Raw genomic sequence first — 20,906 nt, 5'->3', positions numbered from 1 at the left:
GCTAATGGATTCATTTAAACATTAAATATAAAGATACCCAGATATAATGTCCTAAACAAAGAATGAATACATATAAATTATTATGGTTTTTGCATTTCTCATCATACTTATCTTTCCCCTACTACAGAAAATTTCTGTCAACCTATAGGACCGAGTACAGGGTGAGTAATATTAACTTTAATTTTATTTGTACTTAATGTTTTATACATTCTGACAAATAAGACTGTAATTCATAATCGTCTTCCCTTTTTGTATAAGCTACTGTTTCAAAATATGATCCAAAGTGTAAGCCAAAATGTAGACTCTCTAACTCTAGATATAATTGCTAAAGAATACTATGTATCCTCCTTTGTGTTCACAGCTATTTAGAAGGTGGCCATTCATTCATGTTTGCTGTTTGACTGTGTGAAAGAAGAAGAGGTATTAAAGGGGATATTCTTTACAACAAAATAAACCAGAGCTCTAGGTATTTTAAGGCAGAGTACATCAAATCTCATCCTTGCCTAAGACAATAAAGGCTATTTTTTTGGACCAAAACAGTAAGCAGTTGAGTAAGTCCAATAATGCAGTTTACTGAGACTCTTTCAAAAACTGGAAGATAATGCGATGTAATACTAAAGCTATGATTTGGATTCCAAATTACCTCTGGAGTCTTGTATAGTCTCATTGGCACTTAATGTAGCACTAGACTAGAGATATGTACAAGTACCCACCAGCAGAAATTCAGGTGAGAGAGTGCTGACTAAACCAGCTTACTACTAATGAAAGAAGATACTTAGTTTCTGTGTGGCCAGATATTTTTTGGCTACAAAATGGAAATCATATAGTTTACAATATGCGATTTTTTTCAGATCACCTATCTGGTAGAGCCCTTGGATGGCTGGGTGGGGGAGAAAGGGGGGAGATGCACTGTTAAAAACTGCCGTCACCCCTTTGCCCATTTACCTATACTGAGGGGGACTGTGAGCACCAATTTGGACTTGTTCTCGGGCAGCTTCTGGTCTGTAGGAATTGCACCTCACCTAGAAGAGAAAAGCATCCCAACAAATGAGCTTTCATTCCAATTATGTATTTTCTACTGTCTTAAATGCTCCAAATTATACTGAAGAATACTTTTAGAATCAATGGATGATAAACAGTTTTAGTAGATCAAATAAAACCGTCATTGGTAATAACATCTATTATTCTGATCCCCAGAGTAGAAGATTTTATCAATGTGAATAATTTCACAATTTGAGTAAGTGAGAAAAGTTTTCAGACAAGTGCTTTAAATCAAGAGAATCGTATATGTGCCCAGGAATCCACTAGTGTACTCATTCAATGAATTTAATGTTTGAAATAGTCCTTCTCGAATTTAACCATACTCATGCAAATCAATAAAATGAATCAGCCACCCATTATTGAAGATGGTGATGAGAAGTTAGTAGTCTGCCCCTGAGTGCCTTGCTCGCTTCACCCTAGTCTGGGCCTAGGATTGATGTACACTTCTCCATCTCCTTTGAAGTTGGGCATGGCGATATGGCTTGTTCTGGCCAATGAAGTGTGAGCAGAAGCCGAAGTAATATATGTTACTTCCTGGCAGAAGCTTTAAAACCGGACAGAAGTTTGAAGAGCCTTAAGAACAATTGAAGATGCTACACTAACAGCCAGTGCACACATCCTTATCCTTCTTTTCTACTTCTGTGTTATCCACAGAAGCACATGCCAAGATATAGACTCTAAAACCCAAGTTTTGTGTTTGTTTGTTTGTTTGTTTTGACATGGGGTCTGGCTCTGTCACCCAGGATGGAGTACAATGGCACAATCTTGACTCACTGCAACCTTCACCTCCTGGTTTCAAGCGATTCTCCTGCCTCAGCCTCCCAAGTAGCTGGGATTACAGGTGCACACCACCAAGCCCAACTAATTTTTGTAATTTTTTTTATTATACTTTAAATTCTGGGGTACATGTGCAGAACGTGCAGGTTTGTTACACACGTATACATGTGCTATGGTGATTTGCTGCACCCATCAACCCATCCTCTACATTAGGTATTTCTCCTAATGCTATCCCTCCCCTAGTCCCCCACCCCCTGACAGGCCCTGGTGTGTGATGTTCCCCTCCTTGGGTCCATGTGTTCTCATTGTTCAACTCCCATTTATGAGTGAGAAAATGTAGTGTTTGGTTTTCTGTTCTTGTGTGTGTTTGCTGAGAATGATGGCTTCCAGCTTCATCCATGTCCCTGCAAAGAACATGAGCTCATTCTTCTACATGGCTGCATAGTATTCCATGGTGTGTATGTGTCACATTTTCTTTATCCAGTCTATCATTGATGGGCATTTGGATTGGTTCCTAGTCTTTGCTATTGTGAACAGTGCTGCCATAAACATACGTGTGCATGGCATCTTTATAGTAGAATGATTTATAATCCTTTGGGTATATACCCAGTAATGGGATTGCTGGGTCAAATGGGATTGCTGGTTCTAGATCCTTGAGGAATTGCCATACTGTCTTCCACAATGGTTGAACTAATTTACACTCCCACCAACAGTGTAAAAGTGTTCCTATTTCTCCACATCCTCTCCAGCATGTAGTTTCCTGACTTTTTAATGATTGCCATTCTAACTGGCATGAGATGGTATCTCGTTGTGGTTTATGATTTGAATTTCTCTAATGACCAGTGATAATGAGCATTTTTCATGTTTGTTGGCTGCATAAATGACTTATTTTAAGAAGTGTCTGTTCATATCCTTCACTCACTTTTTGATGGGGTTGGTTTTTTTTTTCTTGTAAATTTGTGTAAGTTCTTTGTAGATTCTGGGTTTTAGCCCTTTCTCAGATGGGTAGATTACAAAAACTCTCTCCCATTCTCTAGGTTGCCTGTTCACTCTGATGATAGTTTCTTTTGCTGTGCAGAAGTTCTTTAATTAGACTCTATTTGTCAATTTTGGCTTTTGCTGTTTTAGACATAAAGTCCTTGCCCATGCCTATGTCCTGAATGGTATTGCCCAGGTTTTCTTCTAGGATTTTTATGGTGCTAGGTCTAATGTTTAAGTCTTTGATTCATCTTGAGTTGATTTTTTTTGTATAACGTGTAAGGAAGGGGTCCAGTTGCAGTTTTCTGCATATGGCTAGCCAGTTTTCCCAACACCATTTATTAAATACGGAATATTTTCCACATTGCTTATGTGTGTCAGGTTTGTCAAAGATCAGATGGTGGTAGATGTGTGGTGTTATTTCTGAGGCCTCCGTTCTGTTCCCTTGGTCTATATATCTGTTTTGGTAGCAGTACCATGCTGTTTTGGTTACTGTAGCCTTGCAGTAAAGTTTAAAGTCAGGTAGTGTGATGCCTCCAGCATTTGTTCTTTTTGCTTAGGATTGTCTTGGCTATATGGGCCCTTTTTGGTTCCCTATGAAGTTTAACGTAGTTTTTTCCAGTTCTGTGAAGAAAGTCAATGGTAGCTTGATGGGGATAGCATTGAATCTCTAAATTACTTTGGAAAGTATGGCCATTTTCACAATATTGATTCTTCCTATCCGTGAGCATGGAATGTTTTTCCATTTGTTTGTGTCCTCTCTTATTTCCTTGAGCAGTGGTTTGTAGTTCTCCTTGAAGAGGTCCTTCACATCCCTTATAAGTTGTATTCCTAGGTATTTTATTCTATTAGTGGCAATTGTGAATGGGAGTTCACTCATGATTTGGCTCTGTTTGTCTGTTATTCGTGTACAGGAATGCTTGTGATTTTTGCACATTGATTTTGTATCCTGAGACTTTGCTGAAGTTGCTTATCAGCTTAAGGAGATTTTGGGCTGAGACGATGGGGTTTTCTTAATATACAATCATGTCGTCTGCAAACAGAGACAATTTGACTTCCTCTCTTGCTATCTGAATACCCTTTATTTCTTTCTCTTGCCTGATTGCCCTGGCCAGAACTTCCAACACTATGTTGAATAGGAGTGGTGAAAGAGGGCATCCGTGTCTGATGCCGGTTTTCAAAGGGAATGCTTCCAGTTTTTGCCCATTCAGTATGATATTGGCTGTGAGTTTGTCATAAATAACTCTTATTATTTTGAGATACGTTCCATCAATACCCAGTTTACTGAGAGTTTTTAGCATCAAGGGGTGTTGAATTTTGCCAAAGGCCTTTTCTGCATCTATTGAGATAATCATGTGGTTTTTGTCATTGGTTCTGTTTATGTGATGGATTATGTTTATTGATTTGCATATGCTAAACCAGCCTTGCATCCCAGGTATGAAGCCAACATAAGCTTTTTGATGTGCTGCTGGATTTGGTTTGCCAGTATTTTGTTGAGTATTTTCGCATCGATGTTCATCAGGGATATTGGCCTGAAATTTTCTTTTTTTGTTGTGCCTCTGCCAGGTTTTGGTATCAGGATGATGCTGGCCTCATAAAATGAGTTAGGGAGGATTCCCTCTGTTTCTATTGTTTGGAATAGTTTCAGAAGGAATGGCACCAGCTCCTCTTTGTACCTCTGGTAGAATTCGGCTATGAATCTGTCTGGTCCTGGACTTTTTCTGGTTGGTAGGCTATTAATTGCTGCCTCAATTTCAGAACTTGTTATTGGTCTATTCAGGGATTCAACTTCTTCCTGGTTTAGTCTTGGGAGGGTGTATGTGTCCAGGAATTTATCCATTTCTTCTAGATTTTCTAGTTTATTTGCATAGAGGTGTTTGTATTTCTGTGGGATCAGTGGTGATATCCCCTTTATCATTTTTTATTGCATTTATTTGATTCTTCTCTTTTATTCTTTATTAGTCTGGCTAGTGGTCCATCTATTTGGTTGATCTTTTTAAAAAACAGCTCCTTGATGCATTGATGTTTTTGAAGGGGTTTTCATGTGTCTATCTCCTAAAGTTCTGCTCTGATCTTGGTTATTTCTTGTCTTCTGCTAGCTTTTGAATGTGTTTGCTCTTGTTTCTCTAGTTCTTTTAATTGTGATGTTAAGGTGTCAATTTTAGATCTTTCCTGTTTTCTCTTGTGGGCATTTAGTGCTATAAATTTCTCTCTACACACGGCTTTAAATGTGTCCCAGAGATTCTGGTACTTTGTGTCTTTGTTCTCATTGGTTTCAAAGAACATCTTTATTTCTGCCTTCATTTTGTTATTTACCCGGTATTCATTCAGGAGCAGGTTGTTCAGTTTCCATGTAGCTGTGTGGTTTTGAGTGAGTTTCTTAATCCTCAGTTCTAATATGATTGCACTGTGGTCTGAGAGATTGTTTGTTACGATTTTCTTTCTTTTGCATTTGCTAAGAAGTGTTTTACTTCAAATTATGTGATCAATTTTACAATAAGTGCAATGAGGTGCTAAGAATGTATATTCTGTTGATTTGGGGTGTAGAGTTCTGTAGATTGCCTATTAGGTCCGCTTGGTCCAGAGCTGAGTTCAAGTTCTGAATATCTTTGTTAATTTTCTGTCTCGTTTATCTAATATTGACAGTAGGGTGTAAAGTCTCCCACTATTATTGTGTGAGAGTCTAAGTCTTTTTGTAGGCCTCTAAGAACTTGCTTTATGAATCTGGGTGCTCTGTATTGTGTGCATATATATTTAGGATAGTTAGTTCTTCTTGTTGCATTGACACCTTTACCATTATGTAATGCTCTTCTTTGTCTCTTTTGATTTTGTTCATTTAAAGTCTGTTTTATCAGAGATTAGGATTGCCACTTCTGCTTTTTCCTTTCCATTTGCTTGGTAAATATGCCTCCATCCCTTTATTTTGAGCCTATGTGTGTCTCTGCACGTGAGATGGGTCTCCTGAATACGGCACACCGATGGGTCTTGACTTTTTCCAGTTTGCCAGTCTGGGTCTTTTAATTGGAGCATTTAACCCATTTACATTTAAGGTTAGTATTATTATGTGTGAATTTGACCCTGTCATTATGATGCCAGCTGGTTATTTTGCCCATTAGTTGATGCAGTTTCTTCATAGTGTTGATGGTTTTTACAATTTGGTATGTTTTTGCAGTGGCTGGTACCAGTTGTTCCTTTCCATGTTTAGTGTTTCCTTCAGGAGCTCTTGTAGGGCAGGCCTGGTGGTGACAAAATCTCTCAGCATTTGCTTGTCTATAAAGGATTTTATTTCTCCTTCACTTATGAAGCTTAGTTTGGCTGGATATGAAATTCCTGGTTGAAAATTCTTTCCTTTGAGAATGTTGCGTATTGGCCCTCACTCTCTTCTGGCTTGGAGAGTTTCTGCCTAGATATCCTCTGTTAGTCTGATGGGCTTCCCTTTGTGGGTAACCCAACCTTTCTCTCTGGCTGCCCCTAACACTTTTTCCTTCCTTTCAACCTTGGTGAATCTATTATGTGTCTTGGGCTGCTCTTCTCGAGCAGTATCTTAGTGGTGTTCTCTGTATTTCCTGAATCTGAATGTGGGCCTGTCTTGCTAGGGAGGGGAAGTTCTCCTGGATAATATCCTGAAGAGTGTTTTCCAACTTGGTTTCATTCTCCCTGTCACTTTTAGGTACAGCAATAAGACATAGATTTGGTCTTTTCACATAGTACCATATTTCTTTTCACTCCTTTTTCTCTAATCTTGTCTTCTCATTTTATTTCATTGAGTTGATCTTCAATCTCTGACGTCCTTTCTTCCGCTTGATCAATTTGGCTGTTGATACTTGTGTATGCTTCACAAAGTTCTCGGGCTGTCTTTTTTAGCTCCATCAGGTCGTTTATGCTCTCTAAACTGGTTATTCTAGTTAGCAATTCATTTAACCTGTTTTCAAGGTTCTCAGCTTCCTTGCATTGGGTTAGAACAAGCTCCTTTAGCTCGGAGCAGTTTGTTATTACCCACCTTCTGAAGCCTACTTCTGTCACTTCATCAAAATCATTCTCCGTCCAATTTTGTTCCCTTGCCGGCAAGGAGGTGTTCTGGTTTTTGGAATTTTTAGCCGTTTTGTGCTGGTTTCTCTGCATCTTTGTGGATTTATCTACCTCTGGTCTTTGATGTTGGTGACCTTCGGATGGGGTATTTTAGTGGACGTGCTATTTCTTTCTGTTTGTTAGTTTTCCTTCTTACAAACAGGCTCCTCTGCTGCAGGTCTGCTGGAGTTCTACTCCAGACCCTGTTTGCCTGGGTATCACCAGCAGAGGCTGCAGAACAGCAAAAATTGCTGCCTGTTCTTTCCTCCAGAAGCTTCGTCCCAGAGGGGCACCTGCCAGATGCCAGCCAGACCTCTCCTGTATGAGGTGTCTGTCGGCCCCTACTGGGAGGTGTCTCCCAGTCAGGATACACGGGGGTCAGGGACCCACTTGAGGCAGTCTGACCTTTAGCAGAGCTCGAACGCTGTGCTGGGAGATCTGCTGCTCTCTTCAGAACTGTCAGGCAGGGACGTGTAAGTAAGTCTGCTGAAGCTGTGCCCACAGCCACCCCTTCCCCCAGGTGCTCTGTCCTAGAGAGATGGGGGTTTTAATTCCCTGACTGGGGCTGTTGCCTTTTTTTCAGAGATGCCCTGCCCAGAGAGGTGACATCTGCAAGTCTGGCTACCGTGGCTTTGCTGAGCTCCTCCCGGTTCAAACTTCCCAGTGGCTTCATTTACACTGTGAGGGTAAAACCACCTACTGAAGCCTCAGCAATGGGGGATGCCCCTTCTTCTCCCACCAAGCTCGAGCATCCCAGGTCGATCTTAGACTGCTGCTGTGCTGGCAGTGAGAATTTCAAGCCAGTGGATCTTAGCTTGCTGGGCTCTGTGGGGTTGGGGCCCGCCAAGCCGGACCACTCGGCTCCCTGGCTTCAGCACCGCTTTCGATGGGAGTGAATGGTTCTGTCTTGCTGGCGTTCCCACCACCACTGGGGTATCAAAACAAACAAACAAACAAACCACACACACAGAAAAACAAGAACAACAAAAAATCTCCTGCAGCTAGTTCAGTGTCTGCCCAAACGGCCGCCTAGTTTTGTGCTTGAAACCCAGGGCCCTGGTGGGGTAGGCACCGGAGGGAATCTCCTGTTCTGCAGGTTGTGAAGACCATGAGAAAAGTGCAGTATCTGGACTGGAGTGCACGGTTCCTCAGGCTGAGTCCCTCATGCCTTCCCTTGGGTAGGGGAGAAAATTCCCTGACCCCTTGCACCTCCTGGATAAGGTGACACCAGACCCTGCTTAGGCTCACCTTCTGTGGCCCTGCACCCACTGTCCAACCAGTGCCAATGAGATGAACTGGGTACCTCACTTAGAAATGCAGGAATCACCCACTTTCTGCGTTGATTTAGCTGGGAGCTACAGACCGGCGCTTTTCCTATTTGGCCATCTTCTAGTTCTTCTTGATGTTTTATACTTTTAAGTGCTTTTCAGATTCAACATCTTCTCTCCTGTTTTAGACAGTTTAGGCTGCTATAACAAAGTGTAAAAGTGTCATAGACTAGGTGGCTTATAAACAACAAATTTATCACAGTTCTGGAGGCTGGAAGTCTCAGATCAGAGTGCTAGTGGGATCGAGTTCTGGTGCGGGCTTTCTTCTGGGTTACACACAGCCAATTTTTCTCTGTGTCCTCACATGGTGGAAAGAGCTACCTAGCTCTCTGGCCTCTTATATGGGTACTAATCCCATTCATGAGGGCTCCACCCTCATGATTTAATTGCCTCCCAAAGGCCCAACTCCTAATACCATCACATTGATTAGGGCTTCAACATAAGAATTTTGGGGGACAGAAACATTTAGTCCATAGCATCCCCATTACCCTATCTCATCATATATAGGCATAATCTTAATATCCTCTACTCTGGATTATCCCAACAGCCTTATGGAATGTTAATCTGACTTCAGCATTTTTTTTTTTTAACCACTGTTTTACATACCATTGAAATCCCACTTTTATTTCATTACCAACCTGCTTGAAAGAACTACAGTGGCTCCCAAATGCCTACCACATTGAAGCCAAACACCTCCATCTGGCTTCCCAAATTTCCAACACCACCCAATCCAATTCAATTTCCCATAACTTCACTGGGTGAGAAAAAAAACTCAGCCTTAATGGGGCAAGTATCCTCACTTCTACCCTACAATGTCATGCCCATTACTGTCTCTCTGGCTTTGCTTCTGATTCTCCTTCTATAATGCAACCCTTCCTACTCTTCCCCCTCAGATGATTATTCAATGTAAGATTATTCAATGTAAGCTTCATCCTTTAGGATCCATATTGAGTTCCATTACCTCCACATCTTCCCAAGGACTCCAGTCCTTATTATTTTATTTTATCTTCAACTCCTTTTACACTTACTTTCATTACTATGCAGTTGAGTACCTAACCGCTCTCCAAATGTTCAAGAATTTTAGTTTTCATAGATAGAACTTTCTAGAGTTGGGATTGGCAAACTAGGGCCAAATATGGCCTGCTGTCTTTTTGTAAATAATGTTTTATTGGAAAGCAGCCACATTCCTTCATTTATTCATGATCTGTAGCTGGTTTTGTGCTACAGTGGCAGAGTTGAATAGTTGAAACAGGGACCTTATAGTCTTCAAAGCCTAAAATCTTTACCATCTGTCTCTTTCCAGAAAAAGTTTGCTAACCCCTGCGCTAGAGGACAAAGTACAGTGATCTATCAGTTCTTACTATCTACATCCTAGCCCACAATATCTCTTTGTAAAAAAAATAAACTGATTGATGATAGTGATGTTACTTATAATTCTGAAATGTTTCCAGATATAATACCAAACTATATCTGATTTATTTTAAACTAAAGAGATTTGGGGGGGGGTTGGGGGGGGGGGGGAGTGGAAAGCTATTTTATATCACTAGTGAGAAATTTATCTTGGATCTTTTCCCACTGACAGAATGAGGAGATTTTTCAATCTTTTGCACTTTAAAGTAAGTCTGCTTATGAGGGGTAAAATTACTTTCCCTCCTGGGAAGGTACTAAGAAAACAGTAGCAGGCATAATGTGTTTTCAGAAGTCTCTTAAGTGATATATTAAGCAAAGACAATACTATATTATAGTGTAAGAGTGTAAGAAGAAATAATATAATAAAAGAGGTAAAATCAAATGCCAGAAACTACTTCACATTAGCCAGCTTCTGAGGAAATTAAGGAATCACATTACAAAACATATTCAAAGTCAAATTCAGAACCAATGTAACTGGTGGTTTATCTTCATCAAAAGCAACAACATCATATCACCTTTCCTGCTTTCTATATCCCTGCAGTTGCTGAGACCCCTAATTTTTCTCAGATATTCTTCTAATCCTTCTACTTCTTTCCGTTCTATTTTCTACTTATTTAGTGGATATCCATTCTTCCTGGTATCTATAAATAATCTAACTAGTCTCTAATTTCTTCCTTCCATTGTACACCCCTGCCAGATAAATCTTTTTAAAAATCTGGATTTTATTATTTTCCTACTCAAGAATGACTTTTAAATATAGTTTAAACACTCTGGACAGCTGCTCAGGACTTCAGAAATCTGACACTGTCCTTCCTCTCCCACTGCTGCCCGTTATGCACCATATACTCCAGCCTAGTTGAATGTCTTGTTCTCTTTCCCCTCAAACATATGTTTGCTCCCATTTCCCCCTCCACTTAGAATATTTTTTCCATATTTATGTGTCCTAGTTCAATTCATAAAGACCATATCATATCTCAAGTCATATGGCAAGTCAGGATAAAGTAGGTTATGCTGCAGAAACAACACAACAAAAGTTTATTTCTTGTTCACTCTCCATGTCCAACAGGAGTCAGCAGTGGGGCTCTTGTGGTTTTTACTCAAGAACTTGGGTTTTGGGCCAGGCACAGCCTGTAATCCCAGCACTTTGGGAGGCCAAGGTGGGTGGATCGCCTGAGGTCAGGAGTTTGAGACCAGCCTTGCCAACATGGCCAAACCCCGTCTCTCCAAAAAAAAAAAAAGAAATACAAAAATTAGGCAAGATGGCCTAATAGGAACAGCTCTGGTCTGCAGCTCCCAGTGAGGCTGACACAGAAGGTGGGTGATTTCTGCATTTCCAACCAAGGTACCTGGTTCATCTCACTGGGACTGGTTGGACAGTGGGTGCAGCCCACAGAGGGCGAGCCGAAGCAGGGTGGGACATTGCTTCACCCCAGAAGCACAAGGGGTCAGGGGATGTCCCGTTCCTAGCCAAGGGCAGCCATGAGAGACTGTACCAGGAGGAACAGTGCACTCCAGCCCAGATACTGTGCATTTCCCACAGTCTTCGCAACTGGCAGACCAGGAGATTCCCTTCAGTACAGGGCTTGGCAGGTCCATGGAGCACAGCAAGCTAAGATCCACTGGCTTGAAATTGTCGCTGTTAGCACAGCAGTCTGAGGTTGACCTGGGATGCTTAAGCTTAGAGTTGGGAGGGGCGTCTGCCATTGCTGAGGCTTGAGTAGGCAGTTTTACCCTCACAGTATAAACAAAGTCACTGGGAAGTTTGAACTAGGCAGAGCTCACAGCAGCTCAGCAAGGCCACTGTGACCAGACTGCCTCTCTAGGCAGGGCATCTTTGAAAAAAAGGCAGCAGTCCCAGTCAGGGAATTATAAATAAAACCCCCATCTCCCTGGGACAGAGCATGTGGGGGAAGGGGAAGGGGCAGCTGTGGGCACAGCTTCAGCAGATGTAAACGTCCCTGCCTGACAGCCAGTGCAGCGGTCAAGCTCTGCTAAGGGTCAGACTGCCTCCTCAACTGGGTCCCTGACTCCCATGTATCCTGACTGGGAGACACTTCCCATTAGGGGCTGACAGACATCTCATACAGGGATAGCTCTGACTGGCATCTGGCAGGTGCCCCTCTGTGGACAAAGCTTCCAGAGGAAGGAGCAGGCAGCAATCGTAGCCTTTGCTGGTGATACCCAGGCAAACAGGGTCTGGAGAGGACCTCCAGCAAACTCCAGCAGACCTGCAGCAAAGGAGCCTGAAAATCCACGAAGATGGGGAGAAACCAGTGCAAAAAGGCTGAAAATTCCAAAAACCAGAATGCCTCTTCTCCTTCGAGGATCATTAGCAAGGGAACAAAACTGGATGGAGAATGATTTTGATGAATCGATAGAAGTAGGCTTCAGAAGGTGGGTAATAACAAACTGCTCCGAGCTAAAGGAGCTTGTTCTAACCCAATGCAAGGAAGCTAAGAATCTTGAAAACAGGTTAAATGAATTGCTAACTAGAATAACCAGTTTAGAGAAGAAGAACATAAACGACCTGATGGAGCTAAAAAAGACAGCCCGAGAACTTTGTGAAGCATACACAAGTATCAACAGCCAAATTGATCAAGCGGAAGAAAGGACGTCAGAGATTGAAGATCAACTCAATGAAATAAAACGAGAAGACAAGATTAGAGAAAAAGGAGTGAAAAGAAATGAACAAAGCTTCCAAGAAATATGGTACTATATGAAAAGATCAAATCTGCATTTGATTGGTGTACCTCAAAGTGATGGAGAGAATGGAACCAAGTTGGAAAACACTCTGCAGGATATTATTCAGGAGAACTTCCCCAACCTAGTGAGGCAGGCCCACATTCAAATTCAGGAAACACAGAGAACGCCACAAAGATACTCCTCGAGAAGAGCAACTGCAAGACACATAATCATCGGATTCACCAAGGTTGAAAGGAAGGAAAAATGTTAAGGGCAGCCAGAGAGACAGGTCGAGTTACCCACAAAGGGAAGCCCATCAGACTAACAGTGAATCTCTCTCCAGAAATGCTACAAGCCAGAAGAGAGAGGGGGTGAATATTCAACAATCTCAAAGGAAAGAATTTTCAACCCACAATTTCATATCCAGCCAAACTAAACTTCATCAGTAAAGGAGAAATACAATCCTTTATAGACAAGCAAAGGTTGAGAGATTTTGTCACCGCCAGGCCTGCCTTACAAGAACTCTTGAAGGAAGCACTACTATTAGTACCAGCCACTGCAAAAACATACCAAATTGTAAAGACCATCAACACTATGAAGAAACTGCATCAACTAATCGACAAAATATCCAGGTAGCATCATAATGACAGGATCAAATTCACAGATAACAATATTGACCTTAAATATAAAGGGGCTAAATGCCTCAATTAAAAAAGACAGACTGGCAAATTGGATAAAGAGTCAAGACCCATCAGCGTGCTGTATTCAGGAGACCCATCTCACATGCAGAGACACACATAAGCTCAAAATAAAGGGATGGAGGAAGGTCTACCAAGCAAATGGAAAGCAAAAAAACAAACAAAAAAGCAGAGGTTACAATCCTAGTCTCTGATAAAACAGACTTTAAACCAACAAAGATCAAAAGAGACAAAGAAGAGCATTACATAATGGTAAAGGGATCAATGCAACAAGAAGAGCTAACTATCCTAAATGTATATGCACCCAGATTCATAAAGCAAGTTCTTAGAGACCTATAAAGAGACTTAGACTCCCACACAATAACAGTGGGAGACTTTAACACCCCACTGTCAACACTAGACAGATCAACGAGACAGAAGTAACAAGGATATCCAGAACTTGAACTCAGCTCTGGACCAAGTGGACCTAATAGGCATCTACAGAACTCTACATCCCAAATCAACTGAATATACATTCTGCTCAGCACTACATCACACTTATTCCAAAACTGACCACATAGTTGGAAGTAAAACACTTCTTAGCAAATGCAAAAGAACGAAAATCGTAACAAACAATCTCTCAGACCACAGTGCAAACAAATTAGAACTCAGGATTAAGAAACTCACTCAAAACTCCGCAACTACATGGAAACTGAACAACCTGCTCCTGAATGACTATTAGGTAAGTAACAAAATGAAGGCAGAAATAAAGATGTTCTTTGAAACTAATGAGAACAAAGACACAACGTACCAGAATCTCTGCGACACATTTGAAGCAGTGTGTAGAGAGAAATTTATACACTAAATGCCCACAAGAGAAAGCAGGAAAGATCTAAAATTGACACCCTAACATCACAATTAAAAGAACTAGAGAAGCAAGAGCAAACACATTCAAAAGCTAGCAGAAGACAAGAAACAACTAAGATTGGAGCAGAACTGAAGGAGATAGAGACACGAAAACCCCTTCAAAAAATCAGTGCATCCAGCAGCCTGGTTTTTCAAAAAGATCAACAAAATAGACTACTAGCCAGACTAATAAAGAATAAAAGAGAGAAGAATCAAATAGATGCAATAAAAAATGATTGATAAAGGGGATATCACCACCGATCCCACAGAAATACACACCACCATCAGAGAATATTATAAACACCTCTATCCAAATAAACTAGAAAATCTAGAAGAAATGGATAAATTCCTGGACACATACACCCTCCCAAGACTGAACCAGGAAGAAGTTGAGTCCCTGAATAGACCAATAATAGGCTCTGAAATTGAGGCAGCAATTAATAGCCTACCAACCAAAAAAAGTCCAGGATGAGACAGATTCACAGCCGAATTCTACCAGAGGTACAAAGAGGAGCTGGTACTATTCCTTCTGAAACTGTTCCAAACAACAGAAAGAGAGGGAATCCTTCCTAACTCATTTCATGAGGCCAGCATCATGCTGATACCAAAATGTGGCAGAGGCACAACAAAAAACGAAAATTTTAGGTCAGTATCCCTGATGAACATCGATGCGAAAATACTCAACAAAATACTGGCAAACCAAATCCAGCAGCACATCAAAAAGCTTATGTTGGCTTCATACCTGGGATGCAAGGCTGGTTTAGCATATGCAAATCAATAAATACAATCCATCACATACACAGAACCAATGACAAAAACCACACGATTATCTTAATAAGGCATTCAACAAAATTCAACACCCCTTGATGCTAAAAACTCTCAATAAACTAGGTATTGATGGAACGTATCTCAAAATAATAAGAGCTATTTATGACAAACTCACAGCCAATATCATACTGAATGGGCAAAAACTGGAAGCACTCCCTTTGAAAACCGGCATCAGACACGGATGCCCTCTCTCACCACTCCTATTCAACATAGTGTTGGAAGTTCTGGCCAGGGCAATCAGGCAAGAGCAAGAAATAAAGGGTATTCAGATAGCAAGAGAGGAAGTCAAATTGTCTCTGTTTGCAGACGACATGATTGTATATTAAGAAAACCCCATCGTCTCAGCCCAAAATCTCCTTAAGCTGATAAGCAACTTCAGCAAAGTCTCAGGATACAAAATCAATGTGCAAAAATCACAAGCATTCCTGTACACGAATAACAGACAAACAGAGCCAATCATGAGTGAACTCCCATTCACAATTGCCACTAATAGAATAAAATACCTAGGAATACAACTTACAAGGGATGTGAAGGACCTCTTCAAGGAGAACTACAAACCACTGCTCAAGGAAATTAGAGAGGACACAAACAAATGGAAAAACATTCCATGCTCACGGACAGGAAGAATCAATATTGTGAAAATGGCCATACTTTCCAAAGTAATTTAGAGATTCAATGCTATCCCCATCAAGCTACCATTGACTTTCTTCACAGAACTGGAAAAAACTACGTTAAACTTCATAGGGAACCAAAAAGGGCCCATATAGCCAAGACAATCCTAAGCAAAAATAACAAAGCTGGAGGCATCACACTACCTGACTTTAAACTTTACTGCAAGGCTACAGTAACCAAAACAGCATGGTACTGCTACCAAAACAGATATATAGACCAACAGAACAGAACAGAGCCCTCAGAAATAACACCACACATCTACCACCATCTGATCTTTGACAAACCTGACAAAAACAAGCAATGGGGAAATGATTCCCTGTTTAATAAATGGTGTTGAGAAAACTGGCTCACCATATGCAGAAAACTGAAACTGCATCCCTTCCTTATACCTTATACAAAAATTAACTCAAGATAGATTAAAGACTTAAACAAACATAAGACCTAAAGCCATAAAAATCCTAGAAGAAAACCTGGGCAATACCATTCAGAATAGAGGCTTGGGCAAAGACTTCATGTCCAAAACACCAAAAGCAATGGCAACAAAAGCCAAAATTGACAAATGGAATCTAATTAAACTAAAGAGCTTCTGCACAGCCGAAGAAACTATCACCGGAGTGAAGAGGCACCCTACAGAATGGGAGAAATTTTTGCAATCTATCCATTTGACAAAGGGCTAATATCCAGAATCTACAAAGAACTGAAACAAATTTACAAGAAAAAAACGAACAACCCCATCAAAAAGTGGGCAAAGGATATGAACAGACACTTCTCAAAAGAAGACATTTATGCAGCCAACAAACATATGGAAAAATGCTCATTATCACTGGGCATTAGAGAAATGCAAATCAAAACCACTATGAGATACCACCTCAAGCCTATTAGAAAAGTCAGGAAACAACAGATGCTGGAGAGGATGTAAAGAAATAGGAACGCTTTTACACTGTTAGTGGGAGTGTAAATTAGTTCAACCATTGTGGAAGACAGTATGGCAATTCCTCAAGGATCTAGAACCAGCAATCCCATTTGACCCAGCAATCCCATTACTGGGTATATACCCAAAGGATTTTAAATCATTCTACTATAAAGATGCCATGTACCCGCATGTTTATGGCAGCACTGTTCACAACAGCAAAGACTTGGCACCAACCCAAATGTCCATCAATGACAGACTGGATAAAGAACATGTGGCACATATACACCATGGAATACTATGTAGCCGTAACAAAGAATGAGTTCATGTTCTTTGCAGGGACATGGATGAAGCTGGAAACCATCATTCTCAGCAAATGATCACAAGAACAGAAAACCAAACCCCGCATGTTCTCACTCATGAGTGGTAGTTGAACAATGAAAACACATGGACACAGGGAGGGGAACATCACACACTAGGGCCTGTTGGAGGGTTGGGGGCTAGAAGAGGTATAGCATTAGGAGAAATACCTAATGTAGGTGACATACGTAATGTAGATGACGGGTTGATGGGTGCAGCAAACCACCATGGCACATGTATACCTATGTAATAAAACTGCACGTTCTGCATGTGTACCCCAAAACTTAAAGTATAATTTTTAAAAAAGTATGAAACATCTGGCTTCTGGAATACATGTTATAAAAATGAGGACAGATGCCTCAAATAAGACCTAAGAATCCAGGCTTTCTAACCAGGAAAATCTAAATATAGGATGAGATGATAGAAACAGGAAGACTAAAAGGTAAGTCATGTTGTTGACTAGAGTTTTGTTGACATCAGGATGCTAAATAATAATTTATTTAGTGTTTTTATATTAGCTTTAAGAAATAAAAGACCCCAGGCAAGCAAGAATCCTTTGACCAAAGTGAATGATAGAAGACTTGTGTGAGAATGAGCTTACTTAGCAGTGAAAGCAAAGACCTAGGAACAAAAGGTTGTACGATGAAAATTTTTGTCTAGCTTTGAGCAAAGACCTGTGTGAGAATGAGCTTACTTAGCAGTGAAAGCAAAGACTTAGGAACAAAAGGTTGTACTGATGAAAATTTTTGTCTAGCTTTGAGCATACACATACACATTTGCCCACTGTGAGGCCATTCATTAGAAAACCTTTATTGACCTATCCCTGACTGAAGAGGTTGCCTGTATGTTTATGACATGAACCAGTGTAATAACTAATAAAGATTTGGCACTTGCCTCATTAGCCAGAGACTCAAACTCAGAATTGTGCTGTATTTCGTGCACATCTTCCTTTCAATTTCTGCTCCAAGAGCCTATTAAACTCACAAAAGAGTGACATGACTCTCCTTGCCTTTGTTCTTTTTCAGCTCTAAGGGTCTCTGCATATGCATTAGATAGTTGGGAACATGACCCTGAGGGTCCCCCACAGGCTGAGAGTGGCGGCATAAAGTCAGCAAATGAGGCAAAGGAGAAGCAATATAGGAAAGGGCAGGCCCGTGAAAACCAAAGAACAAGTTATTAGAAATGGTTACAAATAGTATCAAACACATTAAGAAGTCAAGATACATTGAGGAACTATCAAATGAATTACCGCAGGGCTAGTAACCCATTTGATTTAAAAAATACCAATACACCTTGATTCAATCAGTTAATTAATTATGTACTCTAGAACGTTAAGGAGGTGAGATTTACCCTAAAAATAATCAGCAAGATAAAACTTTTGCTAAAAATCAAAGTCATACCATTAAACTTTTTGAAATCTTTGATCAAGGGAGCAAATTCAAGTCCTGCATCTCATCCCTGATGCCCCTTCCTCAGTCTACTCACATGAGCATAACTCAGGAAGAAGAGCTGGTTGTTGGTGAATGTGATGCCTGGTAGAAGAGGTTCCTCAACTCCCTGCCTTCTGTCATTTATCCATTTCCTGTAAGCCTGGTGAGAGAAGAAGAGATGAGTCTCTGCAATGGTGGGTTTTTCTCTTTTCTCATCTAGCACAGGAATAGTAAATGTCTACTCCTGCCACGTGCAAAATGCATCATGTCAAAATTTTCTTTAAGAAAAGAAACACCTGGAAACAAGTCCATGTCCTATTGCTTACCAGTGAGGCAGGTACACCTGCAGAAAGGCCTTATGCTCAATGTATACCAAAGCAGCTGGACCAAAGCGTTCAGATATTGAATAACTCTTGAGGAAAAAAAGCTGTTCTTTCTCTTCCTACCAGGGGACAAACAAATCTAATACAATGGCAAGGCCCCTATGGCAATACATTTTGGGGTCTGCATATCACCTTTTTTCATTTTGACACGTAAGAGAAAAACTATCATCTTCTAGTGCCCTCATTTTATAAAATAAAGTATATTTCAACTAGAATATAGGAAGGATATAACCGGGAATAACAGTCTGGTCATTAAATTGAATGCATTTAGCTTTATGAAATCTTTCTGCATTATCCTTATGCTTCTTATTTGACCACAAACTAATGGATGATGAAAACGTTATTAGGAACTATCACTTGGCCCAGTATATGAGAACCACTGCCCTCTGGTCATAATTTAGAAGTTTGATGTTTTCAGAGAAATTTATAGGAAGACTACAGAAACACCTGTACTCAGGAAAACAAATGAACCTAGCCCCAGGGAGATTGCTGTAGCATGCTTCGATCTGATGGTGAATGTATTTTCTAAAAGCTATTCTTTAAATACATGATTCTTAATAAATATTATTCTTTAGGGTGACTTTACACCCCAAAAAGAAAGAAATATAGTTCTATTTATATAATAGGGTCAACAGGGAGACACACTTCTATTTACAGAAATTCCATAATATCTAACTCCTCAAGAACATGGCTGTGGTATGAATTGAGGGACACCCATATGGTGTTTTATGGCTTGATTTTTAGAACCACAGCAAATGTAGCAGCACATACCCTAAAAGCTTCCCGCAGGCCTCCATTATCAGCAATATTTTCTCCCAGGGTCCTCTTCCCCTTGACCTAACAGAAAGAAAAAAGGAAAAAAAAAATGAGTGTTTCATGCTCAACTATCATTCAGCAAGGGGCATGAGTATTATAGCAAGAAAAGTATCATATTTTAAAGAGAAAATCACATCCAATAAATCAGAGATAGGCATAATATATTGTAAGATGGCACACTATCCTCAGCAAGGTGCTCCTGAATATAATACTTTCTATTTTATTATGCTACACACTTCTTTGTCACCTACCTCTTCATTCTAACCAATCTAGCCAGCTCCAATAAAATGTTAACAATATTCTGAGTGACTCTGGTTTAATGGGAAAAAATAGGAATGTCAATACACAGGTTACTTTCTCTGATTAACTCATATAATTTCAGTATTCTTCTCATTGTGCCTGTGTTTCCAAAAATTTACCATCCACACTGGAACAAGATTTCATAGACCAACTATCATCATTTTACCTTCAGCAATTTCCATGAAAAATTAAAAGGAAAGTGGTTCTCCCAGGTAACAAAAATCAAACAGAAGGAGTACAGATCACAAGGTTGAGGTCTGCAATATGTATGACAACCAGCCAAGCATGGTAAAGAAATTATTGCAAATATTCAAGATTGTTTCTTAAAACTTTAAATGAGCTAGGACAAAAATATTCTAAACTAATACAGCCCACAAGCCAAATCCAACCTGCTCCTTGTTTTTGTACAGGCTGCAAGGTAAGACTGGATTTTACCTACTTCAACAACTGGGGAAAAATCAAAAGAAGAATAATATTTTGTGGCACATGAAAATTATATGAAATTCAAATTTTGGTGTTCCTAAATCAAGTTTTATTGGGACACAGTCATGCCCACTCATATATGTATTGTCTATAGTTGCTCTCTTGCTACAATGGCAGAATTAAATATTGTAACAAGACCATACGCCCCACAAAGCCTAAATTTTTTACTATCTGGCCCTTTACAGAAAAGTCTTTCAACTCTTGTGTAATAGGCAGAATAACGGCCTCCCAAAGATGTCTGCATCCTAATCCCTGGAATCTGTGAATATGTTACCTTATTCACTGCAAAGAAAGATTCAAGCACAGAGGAATGGTCCCTACAAAATGAAGCTGGAAAAATAAAGCATGGCAAAGGAGACTTACATGAGGTGATTAAGTTAAGGATCTCGAGATGCAGACTTTATCCTGGATTGTCCAGGTGGACCCAGTGTAATTACAGAAGTCCTTACAAGAGGAAAAGGGAGGCAGGAGAGAGACTGTCAGAGTGATGCAACATGAGAAGACTCCACTGGCCATTGCTGGCTTTGAAAAAGGAAGGGGCCATGAGCTAAGGAATGTGGGCAGCCTCTAAAAGCTAGAAAAGGCAAGGAAACAGATACTCCCCTACAACCTCTAGAAAGGAATGTGGCCCTGCTGACACTTTGATTTTAGGCCATTGAGATCCATGTCAGACTTCTGACATACAGAACTGTATGCTAATAAATTAAATTTATGTTCTTTTAAGCTACTAAGTTTATAGTAACTTGTTATAGCAAGCAGCAGAAAACTAACATATCTTGCTTGAAACTTTCAAGCCATGGATCTTACCAACTCTTTACTTTTTAGCTAGCCCAGTCACCCAGGTATCAAGCAATATC

General features: G+C 40.3%; 1 protein-coding gene across 2 annotated transcripts in view; it reads right to left on the bottom strand.

Annotated features, from left to right (window-relative positions):
• Positions 1–20,906, bottom strand: part of PHEX (phosphate regulating endopeptidase homolog X-linked) — a 224,937-nt gene that overhangs the window by 1,992 nt on the left and 202,039 nt on the right. Inside the window, exons 19-21 of one of the 2 annotated variants that reach the window (XM_025372572.1) lie at positions 19,222–19,287; positions 18,123–18,227; positions 946–1,022 (exon numbers count right to left, since the gene is read on the bottom strand). In XM_025372572.1, coding sequence (XP_025228357.1) covers positions 946–1,022; positions 18,123–18,227; positions 19,222–19,287 — 248 coding nt within the window. The remainder of the gene's footprint in view (positions 1–945; positions 1,023–18,122; positions 18,228–19,221; positions 19,288–20,906) is intronic. The other variant, XM_025372573.1, reaches the window with a different exon arrangement.

The sequence above is a fragment of the Theropithecus gelada genome, chromosome X, assembly GCF_003255815.1.
Source record: "Theropithecus gelada isolate Dixy chromosome X, Tgel_1.0, whole genome shotgun sequence".
Lineage (NCBI taxonomy): Eukaryota > Metazoa > Chordata > Mammalia > Primates > Cercopithecidae > Theropithecus > Theropithecus gelada.
The sequence above is the reverse complement of the archived record's forward strand: the minus strand, read 5'-3'. Positions and strand labels throughout refer to the sequence as shown.